The sequence below is a fragment of the Anguilla anguilla genome, chromosome 2 (assembly GCF_013347855.1).
Source record: "Anguilla anguilla isolate fAngAng1 chromosome 2, fAngAng1.pri, whole genome shotgun sequence".
Classification (NCBI taxonomy): Eukaryota; Metazoa; Chordata; class Actinopteri; order Anguilliformes; family Anguillidae; genus Anguilla; species Anguilla anguilla.
The window spans coordinates 20,039,055-20,064,357 of record NC_049202.1 but is presented as its reverse complement, the minus strand read 5'-3'; the positions used below and the strand labels follow the sequence as shown (position 1 = coordinate 20,064,357).

The 25,303-nt window shown below is 43.6% G+C and overlaps 1 protein-coding gene across 1 annotated transcript in view; it reads right to left on the bottom strand.

Moving 5' to 3' along the window:
• LOC118221346 (protein kinase C epsilon type-like) overlaps positions 1-25,303 on the bottom strand; it is a 53,794-nt gene that overhangs the window by 7,855 nt on the left and 20,636 nt on the right. Inside the window, exons 4-13 of the mRNA XM_035406337.1 lie at positions 19,808-19,973; positions 18,006-18,040; positions 17,637-17,725; positions 17,319-17,448; positions 16,968-17,110; positions 16,425-16,512; positions 16,064-16,308; positions 15,505-15,678; positions 5,962-6,116; positions 23-161 (exon numbers count right to left, since the gene is read on the bottom strand). Of these exons, the coding sequence (XP_035262228.1) occupies positions 23-161; positions 5,962-6,116; positions 15,505-15,678; positions 16,064-16,308; positions 16,425-16,512; positions 16,968-17,110; positions 17,319-17,448; positions 17,637-17,725; positions 18,006-18,040; positions 19,808-19,973 (1,364 nt within the window). The remainder of the gene's footprint in view (positions 1-22; positions 162-5,961; positions 6,117-15,504; positions 15,679-16,063; positions 16,309-16,424; positions 16,513-16,967; positions 17,111-17,318; positions 17,449-17,636; positions 17,726-18,005; positions 18,041-19,807; positions 19,974-25,303) is intronic.

The window sequence follows — 25,303 nt, the reverse complement described above, 5'->3', positions numbered from 1 at the left end:
TAATAATAACTGTGAGGTATACCTCAGGGGCAATGTAATCAGGAGTCCCGCAGAAGGTGGTAGTGGTGACCCCGTTTAGGATGCCCTCCTTGCACATCCCAAAGTCGGCCAGCTTGCAGTGACCGTCTGCATCCAGCAGGATGTTGTCCAGTTTCAGATCTCTGGGGAGGGGGGAGCATTTAATAAAGAAAAATAAGAATGAGCAATTCCAGTCCTGGATCAAACTGGAACCATGCCAGTTCAGACTGTGGCCAGTAGCACCACAGGGTACCGCACAATTGCTGAATGCTTTGCCAGGTTCAGAAGTCTGCAAGTCCTTTCTATTCACCAAGCCCCACTGGTCAAATGTGTGCCTGCGGGCTGCATGTTACAAGAAACATATGATGAAAGGTCTTCCTCCAACTCCACTCTATGTGAGCTCAGCTGTAGTCTGCAGAAGGGTAGCTGGAGGAGTTAAGCCCCCTGTGATCAAAGGAAAGGGAGGTAAAACCCTCATATTGGGGTCTGATGGTTGGTTGGCAAAAATGTCAACATATCATGACTGATTTGGATCAAATAGGGGTGCACGAGCAGAAAGGGGCATAACACAATGGTGGGGGGGGGGGGGGGGGGGGGGGTTACGATTGCCCCCTTGAGCACAGGTACAATTCAAACTGGACAATGCCCTGTACATGTGTACATTAGTCCAGATTCCTTCACCAGAAAAACTGTCCTTCATAAAAGAAAACAACCTATCTACTTCAGATGTATCTGCTGCCTCTAGTGATAGAATATGTAAACATTTTATTTGAGTTCACAAAAGAGCACTGTGCTTTGATCTGACACTCAACTTGTGCTCACGCACACACACACCTATGAGTGCGCAAAGCACATATTTTTTTGAACAAACTGAAAGCCCTTCCTGTTTTCCCTTGTTACACAATGGTATTTTTTCTTCTACAGATTCAGAACCAGCAACTCCTCTTTTTCTCTGGCACTGTTTATCACCCTGTTTATCTACTTTTTAAGGTCTGCTGGAGGAATCGGAGTCCAGTGCTTTGCCACAGTCAGATATGAGCAACATAAATTCCATTCCCCCCAGGTTCACAGGCCTGCATGGTCTACTCCTCCTGAACACCAAGTCAGCAATCTCATCCACAGTAGTCTGTGTCAAGCCTTGTGCAAAAGAATATCTTTGTTGAAAATGACCCAATCATGTGCATGAAACGCACCTCGATGTGCCTCAATACATACTCGCAACCAATCATTCCTTTGAAAATAAAAAGAAAGAAGATTACAAAACAGCCTGATGTCAATGACAGCTCGCATGATGTACCAATCCCCCAAGGGTGTTGCTTAGTTCAGGTATTATATGAGTAGGGTTCATGTTGATGAGGGTATGTTTGAGTAGGATCAACATTAGTATAAATCAGGTATGTTACAACAAACTGCCATTTTATAACTAGATTAGATATGTCTGAATAAGGCTTAGATTAGTGATGCCATTTTGAGTAAGGTAAAGGCTCAGTGAAGTATGTTTGGTATAGGTTAATGGTCTTATGCTGGACTACAAATTGAGTTATGGCGCTTATGTTTGGGTAGGACTGAGGTAAATTAGAGTATATCTGATTAAGGTTATGGTTATCTGTGGTATTTTCCATGATGACTGAAAAAAGTGAAAATTTCTTTGAAAGACTGCAGTATCACAATCACCCTCTCTCTTACCATGAATGGCAGAATAAGGAAATAGGATAATAGGAAATAAGGAAATAAGGAAGTTTGTGCCAGGGTTAATTCTCAGAAGGAACTCAGAACCATAAACATAGGTCTATTGAAATAGCTATAAACACCTGACTGTAACTACATACTTGTGAGTCACTATACAAACGCAATAAAGAAATCTTGGCTTTATTCTCCACTCATTGCTGAGAAAATTAATCCACAAACTGGCACCATTATGCTTCAGATTGCATGTCACAAAAAAAAATTGTTCTTACCAATGTGATGTCATCCAACACGCATCACATTCCCTTTGTTCTTAAGTACAAAAAAGCGCTCCCTTGATTCTTCAAATTTCTTTGCAATTTAAAAGGTGTTTACAATATTTTTTTTTTACACAAAGCACCACCACAATCCCAAAACTGGAGACACGTCCATTTGTAAGGCTAATAAAAACTGGCTCGACCAAAGAAAACTTAATTGAAAAACAAATCATGCTTGTGCAAACCCACGTGCTGGTAGCAAATTCTGACCATGTCAGTCTTTACAACAGCACTGCAGATTGGCCCATAACTGGCTGTTGGGAAGGAAGTATTCAGTCATCAAACAATGGAGATTCTTCTGGCTAACGGAGTACTTTTGATCCTCTTCCTGTAGCCCATGAATGGTACTCCAGGGACTGTGGAGTGAACAGAAGCAGCAGAACTGAACCGATAAAGGTAAATAAAATCTGCAGTGATTAAAAAATCATCATCCAAAAACATGCTTTTTTGAGTTCGTCTCTCTTCAGGTTATGATAGCATAGATGGACAAGATGGGGCTATAATGGATCATTAGGTGTAACCATAAACCCACATTTTTTTTTACCTCTGCTTAGCCATGCTGTTCCTTTGAAGCAAAAGCATTGCTTTTACAAGGGAGACCTGCTAATGACTTCAACACATCAGAAATAGCACACAAACAGTAAACAAGCAAGTCTTCCATTTAAGGTATTTTAGTAACAATTTTCTTTTCGGTCGTACATGTTGAAGTGTTTACTGAGCTCTTATGGTACCACTTGAAACAGATAACATCTTCTGGCCTATTTGCAGTGGACACCATGGCAACACGCTCTCCTCAATAAGGCAAAGATTTGGCTCCTGAGTAATGTGAGCTGTTGTGTACTGTCCTGCTCATCACATGACACACACACAAACCTCCCACCCGACCTGCAGCAGGTCTCCATGCTTTCACGGCTCCCATGAGCTCTGCTATGGCTAGAGAGTCAACCTCAAAAACTGACAAGGTTGAAACCCGTACAAAAACATAGGGGCAACATAGCTCAGGAGGTAAGACCGATTGTCTGGCAGTCGGAGGGTTGCCGGTTCAAACCCTGCCCTGGGCGTGTCGAAGTGTCCTTGAGCAAGACACCTAACCCCTAACTGCTCTGGCGAATGAGAGGCATCAATTGTAAAGCGCTATATAAATGCAGTCCAAAAAAATCACATGTTCAAAAAACACATGTGAACACCCTATATGTTAAGAGTAAAAACTATAAAAGTAATCCCACGTATAAGAGCAGGAAAAGGTAACCTATGCGATACATGTTCTTTTTCACATGCAGAAGTTGTAGTTCACAACTGAAAAAGTATGAATGCAAATTTCACGTCCTATGACATATTTTTTTATCATTTTCAGTCACATGAGAAAAAAGCCAATCACACGTGCAAATGTCCAGTTCACATTTTTAAAAAATATTTAAATTCACATATGAAAATGTTAAATTCACATATGAAATGATGATTTTCACATATGAAAAGGCAAATTTCACGTGACTTTTTCGTAAGGGAATAATCCTTGGAGCTTAATAAGTAGTCAAAATAGTCAAATCCTGCTACTTTCTTGTGATACAAGACTGTTTTCATTTCTTACAAAATTCCTAACGCTTATGTGTGCTGTTTGGTCAAATAACTTACTTCGCATGGAATGCTATGCAAAAAAGGTATTCTCCTGATCTACAGGAACATAAGTAGCATACATTTTTACATACAGTCCATTTTTACAACTGTATATGGTATTTAAGTAAATCAGGTTATGATGACACTTACTCACTGATACAACAGCAGGGCCCCACTTGGGATACAAACCTGTCACCAGGCCTACTCGCCCAGGTCCTCAAGCGCAACACTGCACTGCTACTCGCTTTACGGCATGCATGCTTCTCTAAAGTCCTTATGAAGCATGCAGAATGCCTTTATTACTGCAATCTAACATATCATCATTCATTTATAAATACATATAAAATATGTGTAGATGTGCAAATATGTGTCAAGTGCATATACTGTGTGTGTATGAATTTTGGTAAGACGGTTGACCTTAGTCAACATGACCTTAACCCTCCTGTTATGTTGCGGGTCAAATTGACCCTTTTTAAAGTTTGAAAATCTAGGAAAAATACTTAAAATTATTTTTTCAGTATGAAACTTCTTCTACTGGCCTTAATTAGTGTAATCAACATTTTAAATGAAAATGGTTCATTTCATGTATTTGCAAACCCCCCCTGTATGGGGATTGACCCGGGAACATTTTTGCTGTACCTAAAAAATGAACAGAACACGAGGGTTAAGTGACCTCATGTGTGATGTCACATTCTGAGAACAGCATGTCTTAAGTAATTCTATGAGAACTGCAGCTGTGAACAATTTACAGACATGTTATATATTGCTAATGAATGTGTCATGCATGCACTTGTAAAACCATGCAATCAGATTCTTGAGGAAACAAAATATTCCATAAATAGGATAACCACATAGATTTTACAAGAAGAAAAGGCCCCGACTAGCCCTTCAGATTATTTTTCTGCAATAGCCTCAATCCTGCCTGTAAAAAAATCATACAAATTTATAAAAAAATGATTGAGAGGGGACAGAGACAGGAAGGGACAGAAGAAACTGAAAGAAGTAGGACAGTATAAGAGTAGGAGATATGAGATAGAGAGACAGTCGGCTTTCCTAAGTTTCCGAGGGAGCGACAGCCAGAACAAGGCCGCAAGCTGTTTCTGCATTCGACTTCAGCTCCAGTTCACTGACACTGAGGCAGGACAAACCCTGGCCACAGTGACTCACCATGTTTCACCATGCAAATGCTAAGCGCATGCGTGATAAGTGACACATCACAAAATTACAATAGAAAATTGGCAAGCGCGACCCAAGAAAAGATAAATCACGAACGGAAAAAAGCAGAGTACGCAAGCGGACGCAAACAAATCCTTGAAGACTCAGATTCTCGGAAATGTACGTTTTTCCAAAACCATTTCCGGTGACCTTTTCAGCTGATCTGAGGTCAGATCGGAACCCAGTTCATCTGCAAACAGGAAAAGACCCGCTGTTGGACGAGGCACTGTTGCTGGATAAGGTCCTGCTTTGCATTGTTTTACTGGCGTGGATTTCTGATCTCTTCTGAAACGCTTGATATAACTGGCCATGTCAGTAAAGCCTGATGAATTTGGGTTTGAGGGTATGGGCTTGAATAAGAGAAATGTAACTTTGTCTCAACATTTCTATATAAAAATCTTACTTTTGCCTTTGTGTACTTTGTGAACACAATGATGTTGTGTTGTGGACATATTGGACTTTGACTGCTGCTTCCTGAAGGATGACAAAGCAGCCCTGGAGGTAGAGATTTGGACCCTGTCCAGAGTAGCCAGGCCAAGGCTAACGTCAACTCCGCCCCGGTTCCCCCCGCCTCAACAGTTGTATCCGACCAGTAAATTCAATCAACATTTCCCATAACTTTGACTCATAAACAAATTCACGTCCTCATTGCCCTCACAAAATCAAGGATGGTGATTGGTTTAGCAATCAACAAAAAAGCAGAGTGAAAAAAACGCTGGTGTAAGCACTGTGAGAACATCCTCTATAGAACATGTTTACACGTTCAAGGACAAATGTTGGCTAAATCCAGCCCTCAACCCTTGCTTCTACCCAGCACTACCTGAGGCACGTGTGTCATAACTGCTTATGGCTCCAACTCCCCAGCTCCTATTGCCCACCGGAAACAGGTGTGTCATACCTATATATGACTCCGCCTCGTTGCCCACCCATGACAGGAGAGTCATAACTCCATATGGCTCCACCTCCCCAGCTCCCAATGCCCACCCAAAACAGCTGCGTCATATCTGCATAGGACTCCGCCCCGTGGCCTGCCCACCGATAGGGGAGTCACAACTCCATATGGCTCCACCTCCCCTGCTCCCAATGCCCACCATTAACAGGTGCGTCATACCTGTATACGACTCCGTTCTGATGCAGGAACATGAGTGCCGAGGTGACTTCAGCGGCGTAGAAGCGAGACCGCGACTCGTCGAACTTGCGAGACCGCTGGATCTGGAACATCAGGTCGCCTCCATTTACGTACTCCATCACAAAGAAGAGGCGATCCTTTGGGGGAAAATAAAAAATTAAAATTAAAGGTTAAAATACACTCCCTGGCTTAGATACACTTTGTTCGTTTACGCAAAGAGCCTGCTCCTCACAATTTACATTGATGAACCAATCTGGAATCAAGACATGTTACTGAACTCACAACCCTAGGTCTGCTTCAAACTAATTGGCTAAAGGGCTGTTCACATAGTGCACTTTCCTATGTGGACAATGTGGCTTGTAGCCACCTCCTTTAACCTTTAAATTAATTATGTCTGGGCTTCATGTTAAGAACACATAACCAGTAAATGAGAGATAAAAATAATAAAATCATTGCAAAGAAGGTGCTTTCCACTTTAAAAAGTAAACTCTCCCATGTTTGCGTATCACAGCAAAGCGCATCAAAGGCTAACAGTGCTGCTGTGTCACTTGCCCTGTGAAGCCACCGGGTTCAAAGGTCAATCCCACCCGTTTCACTGCTGACTATGACCAGCAGCCCTGCAGGGCAGTTTACAACTGGATTCATGAGGATGTCCGTGTCTCATAGATTAGAGAACCCGCTAGGGCAGTGGTTCTCAACCTCGGTCCTGGGGGCCCACTGTGTATGCTGGTTTTCGTTCCGACCACAAATGCAATCCTTGAATTGTAACAAGCTATTATTTTTTCCTTAATTAGGTGCTTCTCATGTCAGAGGGATTATTTGCCCACTTAAGCCACCTTGTGTCAGAAATAGCTATGCATGCCATAAAGAATAAAAGTCCCATATTCACATTGTACTATATTGTAGACGATTACGTAAAGAAGTTAAAAAAACTTTTTAACTAATCAAAATAAAGACTGAGGCAAATCAACAGGTTCCTAATTGGGGAAAGTGTGGACACCTGGCCACTAAATCTAATCATTTGATAGATAACAAAGAATTCAAAAACAAAGAAAATGATAACGAGTCAAACCTGTATTGTGCTAATTAGTTTAAAGGAAATATCATGCACTTAAAGCACTTAAACACATGTGTTCAGCAACCTAATTAGGAGCCTATTAATTCCCCTCATTAATTTGATCTGTTAAAAATGTTACCTCTTTTTAAGTGACTGTTTGCAATGGCTTAAAAAGCAACACAATAACACAATGGGATTTTATTGTTCATGCCATGCATAGCAATTTCTGGCATAATGTGTAAAGAGGGTAAACAATTCCTCTTAACATGAAAAACACCTAATTAAGAAAAATGAACAGCTTGTTAAAATTCTGTGATTGCAATTGTGGTCGGAACGAAAACCAGCATACACAGTGGGCCCCCAGGACCGAGGTTGAGAACCACTGCGCTAGGGATTCATATTTTTCCCAGAAATAAAACATTTTCTCTTCCAGGACCAGATGCATGTTGTCCCGGGAATGCCAGGAAACTGAACTTGTTTATGAGGCATAAGCTATCAGACAGAGAACACTCTCTGCCTTCACAGATGTAGCCTGGATCATAACAGGCACGTCAAACAGTAATTTGCAAATGTTTTCATGAAATTAACCCTCATAAAATAACAGCACTGGTATAAGCTCATGAAAAAACGTTTTTCTGTTTTCCTGTTATTATATTTCTTGGGAAACAGGAAAAATGTAGTTTTGGTGGGAATTCCTGGGAACCTGTTCATGGTACACTATATGATCATATGTATGTGGGCACCCCTTGGTCTGTGGCTGTTTTTCATGGTTTGGTTGAGGCCCCTTAGTTCCCCTTAGCTACAGCATACAATCACATTCTAGATGATTCTGTGCTACTCCAACAATTTGGGGAAGGCACTTTCCTGTTTCTGCATGACAATGCCCCCAGACACACAGCATGGTCCATATAGAAGTGGTTTTTCGGAGAACGGTGAGGAAGAACTTAACTGGCCTGCACAGAGCCCTGACCTCAACCCCATCCAACACCTTGGGGATCAATCTGAAAGCCAGGTCTAACTGCCCAATCAGTGCCCAATCTCACTAATGCTCTTCAGGCTGAATAGAAGCAAATCCCTGCAACAATGCTCCAACGTCTAGTTTAAAGCCTGCCCAGAAGAGCAGAGGTTGTTATAGCAGCAAAGGATGGACCAACTCCATATTAATGCCCATAATTTGGGATGAGATGTTGAATGTCCGCTGTCCACATACTTTTGGCCATGTAGTGTATTAAACCCTAGTGCCTGCAGTCTGCCAAGCTGCACATTACTTGCTCCTCCGACACAAGGACTGTGCGGTTGAGCTGGCAGACTGTGAAGAGAGGAGACTGGCAGAAACACGTGCCTAAGAACAGAATGCACACCTGTCCATATAGAATGCACACCTCACCGTATAGAGATCAGGCTACAGCAAAAACACAACCGAGCATTCCAAGCTTGGAGAAAAATGTGGATAAAGCTTGCTTTAAAAACATGAGAATTTGAACCAGCACTTTGTCATATTTAAATATAAATTGAGACCAGAAAAGCAGCGTTTCTGGGTGGCTCGTCCTGTTAAAGCACCGTTCTCCTGCATTAATAGACACAGCCCCACGGTCTAGGATCGACTCCTGACAGTGCCAGTGCCAGCATCGGCTGGTAGCCCTCCAGGCTGATGCATAATTGGTTGTAGCATCACCCAGGGTTAGCGAGAGTTCAGTCGCTCTCTCATCACTGTGTAGCGCTCCGCACTGGTTGATTAGGAGGCTGCAGTCAGTCTGCTGGTAAAACCCATTCACAGGGTTTGAATTCTCCAGCCCAGGGATGGTTGTGGCCTTAAATGACTGCATATAGTGTTTATGGTAGCAGCTGGCTCTGCCCACACATGAGAAATGTTAAACAGAATTCTACAACTGTTTGCTTAAATGTGCCCAGAAACGAAGGGATACCGGCCCAGTCAGCCCAGAGTAAACACTTCCCTGCCTCTGATTCGCCCTCTTCCTCTCGGAAACTGCTGAAATAAAGAAGCCTCATTGGACAACACCTTTGGCCTTTTTGAGTGGGAGCCTGGATTAAGGTAGGCCTGACTTGGGCCACAGCCAGTTTAATTTGCTTCTCAAACAGCATACACGAAACTTCACACTTCTACATCATCACTTTGAATAACTTTTTACTCATTCATGAAAAATAACATCCTATAAAGAGGCCAGAACAGTGTTTTTTATTAGATTAAAAAATGCACAGCTGAGCATAAAATTATACAGTATTTTTTTAAACAGATATTAAGCCTAATTTTTAATTACCCCCTACAAATTTATTCCTCTCCTGAGCACACTACCCATGTCCCTTGGGTCCAAGCTGAAGCTGCAATTACCATAAATACCATAAGAGACACTGTAAGTACTGCTCTCTATTCAAAGCATTGCTCTTCATTTGAACAGAAACTTTAGTGTCTTTTTAGAACGGCAGGTTCTGACAAAGATCCAGAAAATGATTTTAATACACTGTTTTGTGTGTGGGCCTCTAATGGCGACAAACGTTTGACTTTCAGCAGAGGAAAGGTGATCTGATCACACAAAGCACACATTCCTAATGGGATCTATCATACATACTGTACACAAACACACACATATACACACACACACACGCACGGACGGACGGACGCACGCACGCACGCACACATACACAGTTATATACATATATAATCTAATGGTACTGTCTGTCTGTTATCTGCAATGCAAGTGTTTCTTGGCAATCCAAATTGATCTGTGGTTGCTAACTTATTAAATGTGTCAAAACTGACAGCATGGCTCAGAGCACTGAGACCTTGCTGAGTCAAGGGTCACTAGGTCACTTCCGCACACCATTTTGGGAGGGCCTTTAGGAAAAGGTATGTTGTCATGTGGACTAACAAGTGGATGGTAAAGGACCTTACAGTGAGTGATGGATGATTTCTATTGTTGAAAGTTTGAGATATTATTAGCTGACTATGACTTGGAGTCTGCAGTAAAGGACCCTATGGGGATTGGCCACGATTCCTTGGGTTACCGCTACGTTAAATACTCAAAACAATACATAAGGCCAAGGTGTTGTCAAGTAAAAATATGGCTCTCCTCTGACCTGCGCTAGCTTCCAGGGCACTGTGTAGACACCAGTGTGTAAAACATCAGTGTGTAAACTGGGGTGTAAGACACAGTTCTCCTCTACTCTGTGCTAGCTCTCTCATAGTACAGTTTTCGCCGTGCCAACAAGTCAATAATATCTGCGAAGAGACGTATTTTTAAAGACGTTTTGGCATCAATGGCTTTCCATGCAGAAGTGCTTGTTCGCTTCAGCTACTGAACTTCCTTTAGGGCCGTGGGTGGCACAGCAGTAGACCAGAAAGGCACTGCTGTCGCTTCCAAGAGTGTAATAGGGGTAAGAAAAAGTAAAAAGAAAGGAAGCACTGTAGAAAATGAAAGCATTGCCGCATTTACCTGTCAGGTGAGGTGTGGGTTTGGCCAGTTCACTGTCGCTGTCTAACACAAGACGAGACCAGACGGCCTCAGAAGGAAATGGCTGTTTAGTCTCAGAACAGCTTACGCAACCTATTGTGGGACCGCTGTGAACAGCTCCAGTTTTAGACAACAGCTGCAGGAGGCTTCTTAGAAAATCACAATACAATGCACCCCCCCCCCCCGCCCCCCTTTTACAGAGAAGATTTAGGGAATGTACGCTTTAAACAAGCCTGCGGGACTTCAGCTCCCGCATGTGTGCATTTACAGGATAAGTGTGATTCACAAATCAAACTGTGCCTATAGTATGTAGTTTACACATTTACAAAGGCATACTACCATACTTTTGATGGCTTAAATATAAAATACAAAGTGACAGAATGCCAGTTTTTCCATGGGTACAAACTGTATGCCCCAGGTCTTTATAAATCACTATTTTATTTATGGAGTTATGAACCCAATGAAGAGACCTGCGATCGGAGCCATGCACTTCCACATGGCTATGCATCTGAAACACACTAATGAAGTGGCAGCATCAAATGGGCCAAGGTATAAAACCACACAATTCTGATGCCTATATTACATATGGAAAGCTCATGTGGGAAAATTGAAGCCAAGCCACACTGAATCATCAAGTCATTGTCAAACAAGAGAGGGAAAGAGTGAGAGGGAGAGAATATGCAAAAGAGAGAGAGAAAGAAAGTATAAGACTGGGAAATGAGAACAGAAACAAAGTGAATCTTTCTCTAATTCCAGAGGTCTTCAGGCCACAGCAGTTGCTGGAAAATTCCCACGTTCCTCAGCTGCGGGGTCAACTAGTCACAACACATCGGTGAGGTCACCACAACATTCAGAGCGCAATGGGAGTGGGTGGTGGTGGGGGGGGGGGGGGGGGGCAATTTAGATTGAGCCAATCAAAAAGCAAAGTATACAAGGCATAACAACTATGCATAACATCAGTGATCTGAGGTGAAAACCTATTTCATTAATGCATGTACATACTGTAAGTTAAACTCTCCACCAACTTTATTAATTTAAATACTGCAAATAAACTTCAAAAATGAATTTCACTATAAATTGTTTATTTATAAATAATTCCTTGTTAACAAAGGAATGTAAATAAATATTCTTTTAAATAAAGCTTTGTGAGGAGCTTACTGGTTAGAGAAACTGAGAAAATTTAACTGTCCACCGAAATAAATTAATTATTTCTCATGGAGCTTAGAGCCAGATATGGAGCGGCCCTTTTATTCAGACCAGAGAGTCAAGGCATGTTTGGCCCTGCAATCGCTTCTTGTTTCCCCTGGAAGGGTGACAGTAAGAACAGAAAAGGGGGGGGGTTGATTCCCGCCCAGTTCCTGTGTGGGACCTTGTGATGCAGAGGTGTTCAGAGGGGCAAAACAATGGGGCGCACTGATTAGCAACAAAAAATAAACCAGTGGGACGGATGCCTGTCTGTGAAATTCCCAAAACAAATGTGGCTCAGATCCAGAGAGAGGTGGGGGGGGATTTTGAGAGAAACCAAACACCACATCGCAAATGAGGATTGCGCAGTTGCAAAAGTACTTGAGGTACTGAAGAAATCTCTTATTCAAAGAGAAAGCCTGTCCAGCTTGATGAATGTTTCCTGGTGAAGACTGCTATCAGGTCTCAAACAGCTGACCCAGACTGCCACATTATACCCCTTTCCCAATGTAGAGCTCAAACCAGGCGGGCTCATTATACCCATTTCCCACTGTAGAGCTGGAACCAGGTTGGCTCATTATACTCCTTTCCCAATGTAGAGCTCAAACCAGGCGGGCTCATTATACCCATTTCCCACTGTAGAGCTGGAACCAGGTTGGCTAATTATACTCCTTTCCCAATGTAGAGCTCAAACCAGGCTGGCTCATTATACCCCTTTCACACAGTAAAGCTGGAACCAGGTTGGCTCATTATTGCCCTTTCACCCTGCAGAACTGGAACCAGGCTGGCTCATTATACCCCTTTCCCACTGTAAACCTGGAACCACACTGGCTCATTATAGCCCTTTCCCAATGTAGAGCTCAAACCAGGATGGCTCATTATACCCCTTTCCCACTGTAGAGCTCAAACCAGGCTGGCTCATTATAGCTCTTTCCCAATGTAGAGCTGGAACCAGGCTGGCTCATTATAGTCCTTTCCCAATGTAGAGCTGGAACCAGGCTGGCTCATTATAGCTCTTTCCCAATGTAGAACTGGAACCAGGCTGGCTCATTATAGTCCTTTCCCAATGTAGAGCTCAAACCAGGCTGGCTCAATATACCCCTTTTGCACTGTAGAGCTGGAACCAGGCTGGCTCATTAGCCCCTTTCCTGGTACAGAGCTGAAATCAGGCTAGAACCTTATACCTCTCCTCTGTAGAGTTGGAACCAGACTAGCTCCCTTCATTGCTAATACTCAGGAATATCCTGCCTCTGGAGCAGCCTGTGTATTCAAAGCACCAGTCCCAAAGCTCGAGGTCAGACCGGTAAGAGAGGGCCTCTTTTCTGACCTCTTCATCCTCTTTATTCTCAGCCAAGTCAAAGACAGACCAGAGCTGCTGTCTGCGCAAAGTCATTTCCTCACAACACACCCCTCCCCCCCTTCGCATGGACAATGAGACATTCTCTGGACTGCTTGTGTCCAGGAACAGAGTAAACTAAACCTATTCTCAGCAGCAGCAGAAACAGGGATGGCATTCTCCTTTGTCTCATGGCAGGGGGCCAGAAATGGTTTACAGTCCTTGCCTGCTGTACCCCTGTGCTCTACTGTTGCTATACCTCCTGCTACACTGCACATGTTCTTCTGCAGGATAACCCATCACCTCCTCCTGCTGTGCTTCAACACTATGCTTCAATCCCCCTCAATACCCATTCCACACTTGGGAGACCACACCTCCTCGTCTCATCCAACAGTTATGAATCTACTTCCCCTGTTCTTGGCCGAGCAGCTTGGGTAATCTCACCCTCAGCCATGGTCCCATTACAGTTGGATTTCTCCTCAAAAGTCATGTCAGTTAGAGGTCTGAACAGACCCCAAGATGGTTACACAACACAATTTACATTTTTTTTAGCAGTAATTAGGTCCATAACAGCATGCCAGTCATCAAAAATCCAATAAAGAGGATAAGTGGACTGAGATAAGAGGCTCAGGGTTCGTAGCCTAGCAGCGACATCCAGTGACATCAGGCTTGATGATGCGTTACACTGTTATACATTTGGTCATTATAAGAAAAATATCATATCATTTTGTGTTACAGTGGGTTACGTTTAATATAGCACTTTGCTTTACAGTATGTCACCCTCACCTGGATGATTACGTTTCACCACACATGAGCTGAGGTGGGTGAGGGACTTATTTTGCTAATCACACTGTAGCAGTGTGGATCAGGGGTGATTAGACAACCAGATTGACAGAAACAGACACAAAACTCATCCAGGACACCAGGGGGTATCATACTGTACATGATACTTGCCGTGTACCTAATGAGAAAAACTTGCACTTGATACAGTCATCACAAGCCTCTTGGTGATTCTGTATCGCCACCTGCTGGCAAGCCTATGAATGTAACTGCAAGGTCAACATTCATGGCATTGATGTGCCGCAAAAGCTTGGAAACTCGATTTGTAACCATTGGTTTGCAGGGTCAAATTCACATTGCTTTAAACTTTTTTAAGCTACTGAAACTGAACAGTTATAAGGGCTTAAAGGGCAGGATCAACGAATGAGCTGAAGAAAAAACACACTAGACACTCATATATAATTATATACTCACACATACATACATGTACAGACACACACATACACATACACACACACACACACACACATATGCACTTACAAGCATTTCAAAATGAATGAGGACAAAAATGCATTCACTTATGAAGTGTACCACCTACCATGAACTGACATTCGTTATGAAACATGAGCTTGCTTGCCTGTTTTAAAATAACCATTATGCATATCGGCATTTGGTATATGATATAGGAATATGATATAGCAGTATAAAAAATTAACTCAGAAATAATCCTGGCATATTGTCCTTTCTTTGGACAACTGGCCACCCCATGTCATTTTTCACAGAAAAACCTAATTTTGTCCATTTCATCATGTGCTCATAAGAGGCTCTTCTGCCAAAAAAACAACTTTGGAACCACAGACATAAATGTGCTAAATTAGAACTGAACAACAAACCTTAAAACCCTGCTTTCTGTCTGCAGGTAACATAAAGGAGCTTGAGTGAGCTTTTTTTTCTTGTTTCAATTTTCACATGAGCTAAGCATATCTGCTGTATTTCATACAAAAGGGTCCTACTGAGCCTAAAAGGTAAAGGGCACACCCTTCAAAGCTGCAAGTTGGACTGTCTGTGGTATCTGCCATTAAATCTGGCAGGGCAAATTTAGCCACATTGGAAAGGTTGGCAGGTGTTCATTTCTAATCTTGATGTAAATAGAAGGAGTATCTGTCACTCGGCATGAGAGCACAAAATCAGCGAATACTGTGAATGTTAACATGTCCATTATGAACCTACTGAAGGACCTACTGCCGGGCAAAAGAACTGCTGAAGGTTTGCACCAGCCAGGCATAAAAGTACTACGCTGAATGTTTGTATGGTAAAGTTTGCAATCAGAACAGATGCTGGTTGCACCAGCTGAAGCCTGGCCGATGCATGGAATGCGAGCAGAGCAGGACAGGGCAGGGCAGGGCAGGGCAGGGCAGGACAGGGTGGTTTGTAGCAGTGGCTAGCAGCACTGTGGCACAGTTCTTAGCACTGGTCCAAGAAGGAGGTTCCAGGTTGAAGTCTTAGCCAGTATTTGTTATTCTTGGCACTCTTTTCTCTGGGGGAAGGGTGGATGTGACTACAGAGCCTATCCAGCTAGCTCCATTATGTGGGGTACTCGAGTTGAGTGGGTGGGGTAAAAGGAGGGGACTTCTTTGACTGTAAACACAGGACCACAACAAGGCAAAAAAATGCTGCATAATAGGCCTTTAACTTACCTTGGTCTGGAAGCAGCAGAAGAGCTGGGTCAGATAGGGGTGCCTCCTAGCCAGCGCCAGGATCCGTTTCTCTGTCAGGGTGCAGTCCACATCATCGTCCTGCAGGATCACGTCCTTCTTCAGAACCTTGACGGCGTACACCTCGTCCGTCCCTCTCAGCTCCGCCAGCATCACCTGAGCCGAGGAAGAGGACACAGACACGCTAACCCCAGAGAACTCGACTCAACCTGTGCCTCCAGCTCTGCGGTTCTGCTCTCTTGCAATGAATCACTCGCTGTACACCGCAGGACACGTAATGGTGGATGTTAACATTCAAAGGCCTGCAGGGGGCAGCACTCTGGCCCGATCAGAAGCTCATTTAAATGGAAGAACCACCCTCTCTGTACCCATGTGACATGGGCTGAGTAAAAGATGGAACAGTATTAGTTTTATTGACCAATCATCAGTACTGAATTTAGACCTTCATCTCCGTATTACTACTGATTACACAAAATTCAGAGAAGACCTCACAAGCACAAGACCTCACGCAGCCACAAGCCCAAAATGGCGGAGGAAGTACCTTGCCAAAGCTGCCTTTCCCCAGGACTTTAATGAAGAGGAAGTCTGACAGGTTCAACCTCTTGTGGAAGATTTTGTTCTCTCCGTTTTCACACTCCTCCTCAACACGTCCCAGGCCCCCATCCCTCGATGTGGACGACGACAAGGCCGGCTTGAGCTCCTGATTGCTGCGGTCAAGCGCCAGACTCGACCTGACGTTTTCCAGGTCTTTTATCTCTGTCAGAGACAGAGAAGAGGACAGAGAATCTGGGGACACAGAGGACAGGTTCATAAGCACTTAGATGGATGGGGAGTTGATGCAACTGTGTCAAAAAATGAGCTCTCTGCTATCCTGACTGCGGCGTGTGTGTACATGCACGCACCCTCGTCACAGGGAGAAGTAGGACCCGAAACTGAGCTGTCCTCTTCCTCCTGAGGAACGGTTTGCTGAGGATCCTGCCCTGCATTCAACTGAGAAGAAAGGAAACCATCATCATCCTCATCATTGCCAACCCTCATCATCATCATCATCACAATTATCAATATCGTCATATCATCAAACATCTCCAACAATATAATCATCATCACCTTATTCACCAAGGTGCATTATTACATATTACACTGTCAGTTAATAATTTACAGAGAAATATGTTTCTTTGAAATTGAGGTTTCTTTTATATCTGCTACAGCACTACGACTTTGAAAGTCACTGTCCTTTAAGAAGGCGCTGGCAACAGCTCACAATTTATTTTGCACCCACCGGACTGGATGGATTATAGTTATACTCCATGCAGTAATCTTACCAGGGCCCTGCATAGATGCTTTATGCTGTAATCTTACTAGAGCCTGGCATGGATACTTCATGCAGTAGTCTTACCAAGGCCCTTGCCTCTGGCCCTCACCCCTGGCCCCTCTTCCTCACTTGCCTTTTTCCTCCTCTGGGCACTGCTGGAGATCTTGTCAGGGGTGACTCCCAGGTCCGACAGAACTTTGGCAATCCCACGAGCGTCCACACCACAGTTTGGCGCAACGTTGCTCTCACAACGCCTGTGTACGTTCATCTTACACACTGCAGAAACACAAACAGAATTATGAAATCCCTCCATACTGTAGAAATGAATAAAGAAAAGACTATTTAAATTGACCTCTAGCATTAGTACTAGCATGGTTTTTTAGTCATTATTCTTTAAAAATGTCTGTCACATCACACTTCACAGAGGCAGACACAGCGACTGGATGGTGGTGGGACTACATTTCCCAGAGTCAGACCTGCTCACCTTTGCACTGCAGTCCTTGTCTGAGCAGGCCCCAAAGCAGGGAGCCACAGTGGTCGCAGAAGGTTGGGACTTTGTAATTGTGAATACTGAACTTGTGAGGTATGTTGACGCTGAAGCGTTGGGACCCCACCTGTAGAGGGCACCAGAGGGACAGCTTAGAACCAAACTACACAACTGCTCCTAATTACATTTAAACACAAAATGGAATGGACATTTTTTATGACCCACAATACTGTGAATTGATACAATGCAGGGATATAACCGCTAATAAAATAATAAGCAATGTATTTGAATTTATATAACATTTCAAAAGCTTACCTCCTCTGGTAAGTCTTCCTGCTTCTTCAGCCCTGGGCATTTCGTGATAATGAGCTCGTGGCATCGTTTGTGTACCACACAGGTACATACTGTACAGGAGAGAATTTTATTTATGTACAGCACATACAAAACAGGTTTGGAGTGAAGTCCTTTTCAGGAATTCAGGAAATTAATTCAAATGCACTTAATTGAATGAAAAATTCCAATAAAACACAAATTCAATTTCAGTTAGCTTTTCGATCAACTAAATTGAAATAGAATTGACCCCAATCATGATATATACTATTAAAATGTGCAGGAGAGAACATCCATCATCATCCATTTAACTCAACCGATCTATTGCTGTATAAGCTGCACATGATAACTCACCTTGGCATTGGTAGCCTTGTTTTCCAATCACCCCCCTGCAGAGAGAGAGAGAGAGAGAGAGAGAAGGGGGGTGAGAAAATGGTTGTCAGAGAAATTAGTCATTTTTTCATTTAACATCAAGGAATGAAGTACAAAGGGCACAACCATTGCAGTAAGCAGATGCACTCTCACACATATATACACATATAAACAAACACATGTACAGACATACATACACACACTTATAAATGAACACACCTAGCTATCCAACTAATTCATTATCTATTAGCAATCTCTCTATCCCACCCATAGGGCTGCCAAACAATGGTTTGATAATTGAATGCCATTCCAATTGTAAAAAAAAACATTCCAGCGTGAAAATTAATACTGGAATGCAATATGTCTTTATAGCAGCTATCTTCCTTTCAACTAGGGTTGTGTTAAAACAAAAATAAATCTTGAATTTTAGCATGTCCTCTGTTAAAAACAAAAACTGCTGGGTCATATTGGGCCATAGCTATGCTGTTACTTGATGGACACGGCAGTTTAATTCCATCCCTGGTGCGAGTGGACCATGTATTTTCCTCTGTTGGGAATATAGTGAATAAAGTGAATAGTGAATTAAGTGAATAAAAAGCAACTGGCACTGGCCTCTTCACAAGTGGACTGTCAGGTGTTTTGGCAAATAACCTGCAGGCCATTGGCATAAAATGCTTAACCGGTTAAGTTAGTTTTACCTAGTTTTCTACGCCAGAGTTTTGGGAGTTCTAGCATTTTGAGAAAATAACATGAAAACTACACTGATCTTAGGTCCCTCTCCAAAAGGCTTTTTATAGTTTTAATAGCATTTTATTGTAAATTTTACATCAGAAAATTATTTTTTGTCACATTTCCTGAAAATTGTGTGCCTTAGTGATATTTAAACAAAAATATTATAAAGGGGGTTGACATGCAAGAAGGCTATGCATGCAGGACAAAAACATTAAAATGCACAGTAATTTTTTAGTATCCATTTTTAGGTGTTAATCTATTTTTAGGTACGCCTTTTGTTACGATAGAAAATAGCCTCTCATTTTAATATTGTCAATTCCTAATTATAAAAGAGTATTGTATGTAGACATTAAAAGCCATCTCGAATGTTCATGATTTTTCTTTTGTAATATATATTTGAATATATACAAACATATTTTTTTAAAGGAATATTCAAATGTGATTTTTGGCCAGTGTTGACAGCCCTACCCATCCATCATCATCACCTGGCCAGTTAGCTGGTGTAAAGCCTATAAATAGTGGATCATTTTCAGAAAGAAAAGAACAAGAATATGAATAATTCTTCAGCGAAAATGTTTGGGGAACCCTCGTTTTAGAGTATCAGCTGAAACATTTCTAGTGTAACGCCAGGAGAGGGAGCCAAACAGCTAAAATGACTAGAAAGCACACTCCATGCTGCAGTGAAAAGAGAGAGGACAGAGTTCTGTTTAATGCAACAGGTATGCAGTTTGCTTTTCCAGGTATGCAAATTTTACCTTTGTATGGTGTATCGATGCCCAGAGGAGCCTCACAGATGTAAATAAATCATGAGAGAGTTTAACAGATAGAGGCTTGTGTTTTCATAAGGAAGGGGAGGAATGCGGACAAGGGAAAACACTCACATGTAAATGCAACCACATGCATGTGATGATACACATGCACCCACATGCAAAGACACCCAACAGAGAGGTGAAAGGGTGAGGGAGTGAGCAGGATGAGAATATGGGAAGATGACAGGGGGGGAAAGCCAGAAGGTAGAGTAGAGGAAGGTGACGGAGCCATGTCCTACTCACCAGATGAAGTCACGGCAGTGAGAGCAGTAGGTGGGCTGGCGCAGGTAGGTGGCCATGAATTTGTGCCCGTTGACCTGGTGGACCCGCCTCCGGACAGCCCCCTGGCGTTTCCGTGGCCGCCTGCGCTCACGGAATACCCTCTCTTCATTCTCATTGGAGGGCGACGCTGCAGAGACAGGAGGACACTGTTAGGCATGGACGAAGCAACAAGAAGATTCTAGAACATGACTGCATCTTAACTCCCCTCTTTAAAAACATCTTTTAAGCTAATTCAGGTTATGGTATTACCTATGGTTTTATTTTTTTTTTGTCTAAGGGTTTGTGATGGACGTAATCTGCACAAATTCAAGACCTGTACTTTAGGTGGTGCTTAGCATAGTTAATTTGCATTAGTGCTTTAGTGATGCTAAATATATGCTTGTCCATACATCTAGGGTAGCAGTGTAGCATATTGGATTAAGGAAAGGGGGGGGGGGGGGGTCACTGCCATTGTATCCATGATACTCACTCCGAATTACTTCAGTAAACATACAGCTGTATAAACTGGTTGTATGTAAAGAACGAATGCTGTATAAGTCACTCTAGACACAGCACATTTTATGAACAGCCTCCCCATTTCTGGGTACAGTAATGTTTGGAACATTAATGTTATGAAAATGAAAGCAATCATGTTTAGTATTTTGTAGCATATTCTTTGCTTGTAATCACTGCTTGAAGTCTGTGACCCATAGACATCATCAAGTGCTGAGTATCTTCTCTGGTGATGCTCAGCCAGGCCCATGCTTGCAGCCATGTTCATCTCCAGCTTGTTACTTCAAGGTTTCACTTCAGCATATGAAATACATGTTCAACTGGATTCAGATTGGGTTGCCTACTTAGCCAGTCAAGAATTTTCTAGTTTTTGGCTTTGAAAAACTCATTGACTCCTTTACCGGTAGGTCTGGGATTATTGTCTTGCTGTAGGATGAAGCTCCATCCAATGGGTTTCCAGGAATTTGCTTGAACTTGAGCAAAGTGTCTCAGTACACTTCAGAATTCATTCTGCTGCTGCCATCAGCAGTTCAGTTCAGGGGCGCCACCAGGGATTTAGGGCCCCGTGAAAAGATCTCACATTGGGCCCCCTCCACCCCAGAAAATCCCATGTTCTAATTTTTCCTGTGGGCCCGTCAGTCAGGGCCCTTGGAATCATCCTAGCTCCCCCCCCCCCATACCCTCCCCCCCCCCCCCCCCCCCCCCCCCTTACGGCGCCCCTGCAGCAGTTACATCATCAATAAAGAGAAGTGAGCCAGTAACTGTAGCACTCATATTATGCCCAAACCATAACACCCCCACCACCATGTTTCACAGATGAGGTGGTGTGCTTTGACATCTTCGGCAGTCCCTTTCAGCCTCCACATTTCGCTCTTGCCATCACTCTGATACAAGTGAATAAGTGGAGTGAATCTTGATCTCTTCTGTCCATTAGATCTTTTCCCAGAACTCTGCGGGCTCTTTTAGGCACTTCTTAGGAAAATGTAACTTTGCCATCCCGTTTTTGCAGCAAACTAGGGGACTGCACCTTGCAGTGTAGCCTTGGTAGTTTGGTCTGTGAAGTCCTCTGCTGACTGCAGTCACAGACACATCCGTGTCTGCCTCCTAAAGAGTGTTTCTTTTCTGTCGGACAGGTGTTTGGGGGTTTTTCTTCATTATGGTGAGAATAATTTGCTTAATAAGAGTAGCCTACCAGACCTTGGCATACCAGACCCTTTGTGAATACTGAGCTCACCAGCGCTCTCTTTCTTCTTAATGATGTTCCAAACAGCTATTTTGGTAAGCTTAAGGTTTGTCCTATGTCTCTGACTGTTTTTATCTTATTTCTCAGCCTCATAATGGCCTCACTAACTTTCACTGGCACAACTCTGGTCCTCGTGTTGACAAATGCCAATAACAGACTCCAAAGGCAATCAAAAGCCTAGAATCAAGACTAGATACCGAAAGCTCTGTTGTACCTGCACTAAGAAAGCAACTGAACACACAAGTAATTAGAAACACCTGTGAAGCCATTTGTCCCAGATATTATGGTGCCCTGAAATTAGGGGGAATATGTATAAAAAGTGACATCATTTCTATCATCCAAAATGTATTAAAAAAATACCCTTTAACAAAATCTGAGTCAGCCCTTCAGCCACATGCACACTGTTTGATTACAAACAGAGCCAAATCAATATAAAAATATGTCTTTGTCCTAAACAATATGGAGGGTACTGTATATTCTCCTACGTTGTGGCCCTGATAAGAGCCAAGATGAATGTCATGTAATGGCTGACCTGACTGGGAGGGATCAGAAGTTGGCCATAGGAGGAGGGTCAGACTGTAGATGTGAACATTAATACTTCAGACAGATATCCAAAATATGAAATTCTCACTTCTGGCCACAGTTATCCCAGACAGTCTAATGCATGCTTGCGTGCCAGCCACAAGGTGGCAGCACGTGGGCGCCGGTGCCCACTGATCTCTAATCGGATCAGAGATCAGCCAGGATGACCCAGTGACCCCCTTTGCTCTCTCCTTTCCCTCCCCCTCTCCTTTATCTCTCTCTACAGAGCAGGTACAGAATGTGCTCTAGTCATTTGAGCTGCATTAGCCTTGGCACAGAACACAGCAAGGCCCTGATACACAATACAGTGCCCACAGTGGGTACTGATACACCGCGTTAGGAAACTAGGGCAGGATCTCTTTCGCTCAATGCGATGCAGAGGAGGATATTTGGATAAAGCAGCAAAGAGGTTTAAAACAAAGGGAGCTATGCTAATCTCGTGATTGATTCTCACTTAAAAATTCAGTGTGAGAAATAGGGAAATGCAGTACTTCATTATACATAGAGATGCTGCTGAACGTAGCTTGGCTCATTATACCCCTTTCCTAATGTAGATCAGGACCCAGACTAGCTAATTATACCCCTTTCCCAATGTAGATCAGGTACCAGGCTGGCTCATTATACCCATTTCCCAATGTCGATCAGGTACCAGGCTGGCTCATTATACCCCTTTCCCAATGTAGATCAGGTACCAGGCTGGCTCATTATGCCCCTTTCCCAATGTAGATCAGGAAGTAGGTTTTGTATCAGTGATTTTCCACTGCCTTTCTTTTCAGTCAACACAGAACTCCCCATGTGAGCTCAGCTACCCACAAAGGCAAAGTTGGTGAGGTGACTTAGATAAGGTAGTTGGAAGTCATATGTGCCACTATCTCATCGTTCACGGAAACTTGTGCATGTGTTTGTGTGTGCGTGTTTGTGTGTGTGTGTGTGTGTGTGCATGTGTGTGTATTTGTGTGTGTGTGTCTGCATGTGTGTGTGTGTGTGTGTGCGTGTGCGTGTTTGTGCATGTGTTTGGGTTGCACGCATTTGCGAGATAACTGAGTAGATAGTAATCTGTTTCATATTGCAGAATAAGGCAAGGCTCTCAGATGTCCCTGAAAAACCCTGCAGTCCTCACCCAACACACACACACGCACACACATCCTCCGTATGCATGAAATCCCCTGAAGTAGGCAGGCTTTCACTGTGGAACAAGTGAAATCCAGGACAGCCAGCTAGCTTGCTCCCACATTCTGTACCACCCACTCACCACAACCCCAATGAACTAAGATGCGGTAAAAATTATATTTCACTGTATCTTTATTTCCTCTCTGTGGTCCCACAAACCAATGCCCAAAAGGAGCACCCCGTGCTACATTCTGTGAGCAGAATGGGCTGCCATCACTAGACCACACAACCCGTTTAACTGCCAGTGCCATTAACTGCTTGGAGCAGAGCTGAGAAACCAACCAACAGCACATCCTACAGTCCCCATCATCACTGTGGATAACTTATACATATATATATATATATATATATGAGTGACCCTGGTTAAGCTGAAAGGGTCAGCGTGACTTCTACTTATTATTCTGTGATGTTAAACGGTCAACATACTCAAACAATCACAACCAGAGGGTTGTGATTCTTTCTCTGGCCACCAGGTGGCATTGTCTGACATCTTGCCCAGAGCTCCATTCTGTGGCCTGTCACCATAGGTTTGGACTCACATTGTGTTGTAGAAATCATTATGACAGCACATTGTTTGATTTTATTAAGCACGAGCTCTGTGACAAACAGAGCAGGGTCCTTTCTCTGACAGCTAACAGCCAAGTACAGTAGAAGGCATTAGGGTACACATAAACACAGACAGCCATACAGACACAAACACACACATATGCACATCTGTACACACACACAAACATAGACACACACACAGATGCACATCCACACAATCATACAAGCATCTCACACATATACACAGATACCCATCCACACAATCATACAAACAAGCAGCTCACACACACACACACACACACACACAGATGCAGAGCCACACAATCATACAAACAAGCAGCTCACACACACACACACAGATGCAGAGCCACACAATCATACAAGCAAGCATCGCAAACGCACACAAACCCAAACACGCACAACCGCATGTTCACACAACTCAAGTGCACAGACACATTCATGTCCACAAATTCAAATACAAACACGCAAGCAAACGTGCATTAAGTCACAAATGTGTGCGTGTGTGTGAATGAGCCCCAGGAAACATCCGCAGCTCATTCTCACCCAGCAGAGGGACAGCAGGCCCCTCAACAGACCAGACAACAAGCGACACAGGCCCCGCCCACGCCGGCCCTTCATCAGAGAGAGAGAAGAGCAGGGGATCCGAGGCGGGTGTGTGAGGTGAGACCACTTCAGCCGTGGAGAGTCATCGACTGCCGTGCTTCAGAGCAGCCGGAGTGCCATCGAAACCGCGCCGATCCTGGCCCCCGCCGCCGAGCGCTCACCCCGCCGCTGAGCGCTCACCCCGCCGGCAGTGCCGCAATCACCGGCCTTCAGCTCCATTCCCACTCTTACTGCCAGGGGTCGGGGGGCCCGGAGCATCCACGGCACAGCCCTCTACTGGGAACAGGCTGTGCAGTACACCAGTGGTAACCAACCCTGATCCTAAAGATCCACCACCCTGTAGGCTTTCATTCCAGCCCTTACAAAACACACCTCATTCAACAGCTAGAGATCTTGTTGAGCTGTTAATTACCAGAGTCAGGTGCATCAAATTAGGATTCAAATGAAAAGATACAGGATGGTAGATCTCCTAGAACAGGGTTGGTTACCACTGCTCTACACACTAGCTAGCTCCATTGAAGGCCCTGTCTCTATCATTGCTTAACCTTAATTTACACAAGGTAGGTTGACTGAGCATGCATACTCTTTTGCAGCAATGCCCTGTTAACACCCCTAAATTACTCTAACCACCGTGTCTGGATTGTGGGAGGAAACCCACGTAGACACAGAAAGAACATGGAGACTCCATGCAGAAAGGAAAGAAAGGACCCGGACAGGATTCGAACCCAGGAACTTTTTGCTGTGAGGCGACTATCCACAGCACTAAACTGTATCGTGCCGCCCAAGGGATGTGATGATAT